The sequence below is a fragment of the Dendrobium catenatum genome, unplaced genomic scaffold (genome assembly GCF_001605985.2).
Source record: "Dendrobium catenatum unplaced genomic scaffold, ASM160598v2 fragScaff_scaffold_133, whole genome shotgun sequence".
NCBI classification, from domain to species: Eukaryota; Viridiplantae; Streptophyta; class Magnoliopsida; order Asparagales; family Orchidaceae; genus Dendrobium; species Dendrobium catenatum.
The window spans coordinates 4,692,183-4,697,783 of record NW_021318595.1 but is presented as its reverse complement, the minus strand read 5'-3'; the positions used below and the strand labels follow the sequence as shown (position 1 = coordinate 4,697,783).

General features: G+C 37.4%; 1 protein-coding gene across 1 annotated transcript; it reads right to left on the bottom strand.

The window, feature by feature from the left end:
- Positions 1-1,309: 1,309 nt before the first annotated feature.
- On the bottom strand, positions 1,310-4,218 carry LOC110110773 (oligopeptide transporter 3). Its single transcript, XM_020842398.2, has 5 exons — positions 4,068-4,218; positions 3,102-3,671; positions 2,590-2,845; positions 2,269-2,451; positions 1,310-2,162 (listed from the first exon to the last, which is right to left on the bottom strand). The coding sequence occupies exons 1-5, from the start codon at positions 4,202-4,204 to the stop codon at positions 1,548-1,550; spliced, it is 1,761 nt and encodes a 586-aa protein (XP_020698057.2). The 5' UTR covers positions 4,205-4,218; the 3' UTR covers positions 1,310-1,547.
- Positions 4,219-5,601: the final 1,383 nt, after the last annotated feature.

Below are 5,601 nucleotides of genomic sequence, written 5' to 3'. Positions count from 1 at the left end.
AAACCCTAAACCCTAAACCCTAAACCCTAAACCCTAAACCCTAAACCCTAAACCCTAAAACCCTAAACCCTAAAACCTAAAACCCTAAACCCTAAACCATAAACCCTAAAACCTAAAACCCATAAACCCTAAAACCCTAAAATTCTATACCCTATGCCCTAAACCCTAAACCATAAACCCATAACCCTAAAAGCTAAACCCTAAACCCTTAAATCCTAAACCCTAAACCTAAACACTAAAACTCTAAAACCCTAAATCCAAAACCCTAAACCCTAAAACCCTAAACCCTAAACCCTGAAACCCTAAACCCTGAAACCCTAAACCCCAACCCTAAAAACCCTAAACCCAGCCCTAAAAACCCCAAGCCCTAAAAACCCTAAAAACCCTGAACTCTACACCCTACTCCCTACACCCTACAGCCTACACCCTACACCCTAAACCCTAAACCCTAAACCCTAAACCTTAAAACCCTAAACCCTAAACCCTAAAACCCTAAACCCTAAACCCTTAAGGCCTAAGCCCTTTGCCATATGCCCTATGCCCTATGCGTTAAACCCTAAAAAACCCTGAACTCTGAACCATTATCCCTGATCCCTCGTCCCTCAGCCCTATGCCCTATGCCCTACGCCCTACCCCCAACCCCCCTTACCCCTAAATCCCTAACCCCTGACCCCTTAAACCCTAGACCCCTAAACAGCTAAACACCTAACCCCCTAACCCTTAACCCATAACCCATAACCCTTAACCATATAACCCTTATCCCTTATCCCTTATCCCTTATCCCTTATCCCTTATCCCTTTATCCTCTTAAACCATTAAACCCTAAACCCCAAACCCTAAATTATAAACCCTAAAACCCTAATCCCTAACCCTTAAATCCTTAGACTCTAAAACCCTAAAACCTAAACCCTATAACCCTAAACCCTACACCCTACACGCTATAGTGGGTTTTAATTAAAATAAAAAATTAAAAAAAAAATTGTTTGTTTAAATTTATAAAAAAAAAACTTTCGATTTTACTTTTTTAAAAGAAAACTTTCGGTTTTAGGTTTTAATTAAAAAAAAATTAAAATGCAATAAATGCATTTAAATTTGTAGGTTTCAGTTAAGAAAACAAGTGCAAGAAAAAGTCAGTGAATAGAAAATTGGAATGCCTCAATAATGAATGACATCCAACATACAGCGATAAGATTTTTTAAGTGAAGTTTAAAAAAAGAAAAAAAAAATCACAAGTTGAAATGCATAAGTTTTGTGATCACAAGTTGAAATGCATACAGCCACAAATTGAAATTGATTCCCTACCGCACAATGAAACTTCAAAATTGATCACATATAATCACAAGTTAATTGATGCACTGGTGTAAAAATAAAGAGAGTTATTTGGTTACATTGATTTAGTTTGAAGCCATTGCTTCAAGCTCATGAATTTGTTTCCTTAACTGCAAAGTTTTATCACACCAGGTAGAAGGAATGCCATTCTTCTCTTATCACCAAAAAGTCTTGGTAACTATAATCTCTAAGACATGTATGTAGTTTAACAATGAGAATTAGAAAACAGGGCATCCCTTGACAACAATTCCAGGTTCGGTAGGGCAGGATGCTAACGGACAATGGTCAATCTCTGTTCCCCACCATTTCAGATTTCTGTTTTCATTTTGAAGAGCAAAGAAGAGAAGCACACCCATGAAGGCCGTGCCCGCATCCAAGGCCGCTGATAGCACGTAGTTGTACTTCTGCCACCACTGCTTCCGGTAACGGAAAACAAAATAATTGAATATTGTTCCAGTGACGAGCCAACTGGCTATGTTTGTGGGAGTGGCCGGAGGCATCCCAGCAAATCCATAAGAGATGACTGGTATATTGATCAAAGGTATCCACTTCTTTTCTGGAAACATTATGCTGAACAACCACACCGGCACTGGCAAAAGTGCACCTATCAAAAATAGCCACACCAAGTTGCGGTACATTCCATGGTGGCCGAAGAGGCGAGCAGGGCCTATCAGGCCCCATATGACTGAAGCGTCAAAGGTCACTCGATACTTGGGGCATGTCCATGGGCTATCAGGGTACAAGCCATCCACGTCACATATGTTCTCGATGCTTTCAATCATCCACCAAGCTACCGCAATGTTCACGATGCCAGCAACAACAGTTCCAACAAGCTGAAAGATAGTTGCAGACAATATTTGGTTTAACATTAGCAAAAAGAGAGAATACAGATCTATCAATGCTGAATTAGAGAAATATAAGTGGTGGTTGATTGATTACCTGAGCAGTGTACATGCACTTTGGTGGGATTTTCATGTAATGCCCGAGCTTGAGGTCAGACAGGAAAGAGAGAGCGTGGATGGTGCTGATTCTACCATATATCTTAAAGAGCAAATTTGCAATGGGCTTTCCCGGGAGGACATATCCAATCATGAATTGTGCTATGATATCATACCCTGGTTGCTAGAAGAATCAAGAAGAATGGGAAAAGATTTTAGAGTTCCTTGTTGGACGATATGATAAAAGGAGTAATCGGATCTCCAGAATACTTGATAAAATAAATATGATAGTGTCTTACCATATTTTCAAACATTTTGTTACCTGATTTGTGGTTGCTTGAATAACTCCAACCGGTAGAGTGACAATCCATGCCAACCCGAAAGCAAAGAGCATACCCCACCAAGGAAGCTGCACCTCCTCCTTCCATATAAATGACATTAACAGAGACAGCCCGATGCTTCCTGCTAGAAGAATAAGGAACCACCACTGAGGAACCTGTTTATAGTTCTTCATCAGCTTGGCATGGATGTCCAGCTTCGCTGAGTTCACTGCAGACTTGCTTTGCCTCCAGATATCTCTACAAGGGTTGGAAGTGTTCATTATTCTCATTAAAACTTCCTGTAAGACATGCTAAACTTAAAAATAGATCAGCTAGTCCAATCTATTTACTCCTATCATCGCTGAAAAACTACTGCTAATTGATGAGCAATTAGTATCTGATTAAATTAGCATTTATAATTAAACTGAAAGCTAGTAATGGATGATGATTGATCTGAAAAACAGAAAATTAATAAAAATCATAGTAAAAGTAACAATTATAACCATATGCTCACCTGCCATTGAATAAGAGCACGTGGGTTAATGTTGCAGTAAACCGAAGAAAACCTGAACCTATAGATATTGCAAAAAGAGGACTGAGATAGAGTTTCCCGTAGTCATTGTAAGCCGCCTCATTCAGCTCAAATGTAGGAGTCAGTATCTTGGTTGTGTCATACTTCAGCCCCTTGGAAGTAAATAGTTGGTTTGAGAATATAGGAAACTTCCTTGCATCGAAGGTGTTGAAATTCCAGTAACAAAGAGGCATTATTATATAGATGAACATGATGAAACCAACTGCTGTATTTAGAATAGAAAACCATGGGGTGACCAAAGGGCTACCATGATAGGCAGAGATACCAGCCCAATCAAGAGTAAATGCACCAACTCCAAGTCCATGATAGCCTGAACCTATCTGTTGTGCAGTGATGCTGTGTGGCCAGATCCAACAGATCCAAGAGAAGAACGTCAGGATAGGGAAGAGGTATCCAGGTAGAGTGTAATAGGCAAAGCTTGCAGTCAAAAATATGAGGAAGAACTGCATCCTTGTCAACCCTCTTGATGATAAATCCCTCTCGTGGAGAGCTCTGTGTAACATAAAAATTTATGTAAGCTTCTAGTATTGTAAAGAATGTTATTCTAGTTTATACACGTCATTTTTGCAAGTATTACGACAATTCATAGTAGCCATAACAATATTAATTGGTTCTTCTTCAAAGAGTCGATAGTAGTATTTTATCAACTCTTTCAGGAAGACGGAAAAGTTGAAGGAAAAGCATGGCTGCACGCCAATTGCTGATTCCATCTAGTCTGTTGCTCTCTTAGTCCAAAAGCTTCTTAAATAGAAGATTAGAGAAGGAACGCTTTACTGTGCCATGTTCCACATTTTTCCGGGAATTGATATTTGTGGAGGAGATTAGCCATAGAAAAGCTATTAAAAAACTCTCTTGGAGAATACATTTGTGGTAATGGATATTACAAACCTAAAAAGGGAAACCTGAGCAAGATTTGAAGGCCACCACATTTCAACGGGATCTACTAAATACTTTCTTAGCATTCCAGCCCAGCCATAACCTAGTATCTGCAAGAAAAAAATAAGAAAATCAGAGTCAAAGCACATTAAAAAGTTGATTAGAAGAATCTTAATAGGATGTGAACGAAAACAACATAGTTTTTTTAAGGTATGAGAAGGTTGATTCAAATCTACATGAAACGCTCACAATACTTTCCAAACAAAAACAATTACAAATAATTAACAATTCATTCTTCACATAAAAATATATTAATTAATCAGTAGAATGACCAAAACATACGTGCTCAAATGAGTGCTAAAAGATTAATTAGACGGTTAATTTGATAAATTGCATAATGAGGCATTATTTGTGTGCACAAACAAAAGATAGGTTCGAGGAAGTTAGTTCTGGAGAAAAGACAAAATAAAAATTCACAAATAACATATATAAGAGTGAACTACTGGTCCATTCTACTTATAAAAAAAAGTCTTGAATCTAGCGGATAGGCGAACGCATTTCATTTGTCTCCACCTCATTGAGTTAGTGATTTGTTTCAATAACTAAGTTAGGCAATTAAAAAATCTCCATTATCAAATGTACAAAGATGCTATTTTTCCAATGTATTTGTACACTTGATAAATTATTTCAAGTAGAACTAAAATAGTTCTTTTTTTTTTTTCAGAACGGAAAAAAATGAAAACCTAAAAATCATTGCAAGAAAATGTTTGAAAGAGGTTCCAGGAGTCTGCTAATCTACAAGCCACGTTTATTTAAAACCCAATAATCAGTACTTTTTATAATTATCAATCCAAATTAGAAGGGACCCTAACAGTCCATTAGTTCAAGAAATAAAAAAGAGTAAAGAAAAGTATCTTGCTCCAGCTAAGCAAGTGGGATAAGAAAATGTGAAACATGATCTGACAGTGTCCCTACTTTTGAATTTAATTTTTCTTTCGCTCAAACGATTGCTATCTATTCAAACTAAGCCCTAAATCAACCAATACCATCACCAATTTAAGATAACGATTGCTATAAATCCAAGCTCAGCGAACCATTTCCCTATCAAGAGAAATTTGCTTTTGGTTCATCTCATATTCTTATGGAACAAAATTAGTTCGAGCATATTCCATGGCATGGAGCATGTAATGAGACTCTAACCTATTTCAAGATTCCCTTCTGCCGTGTAAAGAATCAGTTCCACGTCACTGATAGAAAATAGGTGAAGTATGCCAAAAATCCCAACCTTTCGCTATCAACAACCTTCCCCGCCTTCAGTGGATCCATCCTCATCGAACCTTTTTAAAAGCAAACATTCTTCATTTTTTTTTTTTTTTCAATTTGGATTTGAGCCAATTAAGTCGTAAACTTACACGCTCGAACCCAAAAAAGTTTAATTGTTGCCTAAGCTCTCTATCAAGGTCAAGATGGGCTGCTCTTTACAGTTTCTAACCGGAAAAAAAATTGAAATAAAATTGAAATATATATATATATATATATATATATA

Coding starts and splice junctions, on each gene's coding strand:
- LOC110110773 (XM_020842398.2), bottom strand. CDS start 4,204: ATGTGCTTTGACTCTGATTTTCTTATTTTTTTCTTGCAGATACTAGGT. Junction 2,452..2,589: donor TTCAAGCAACCACAAATCAG/GTAACAAAATGT, acceptor TGATTCTTCTAG/CAACCAGGGTATGATATCAT. Junction 2,163..2,268: donor AGTGCATGTACACTGCTCAG/GTAATCAATCAA, acceptor ACTATCTTTCAG/CTTGTTGGAACTGTTGTTGC.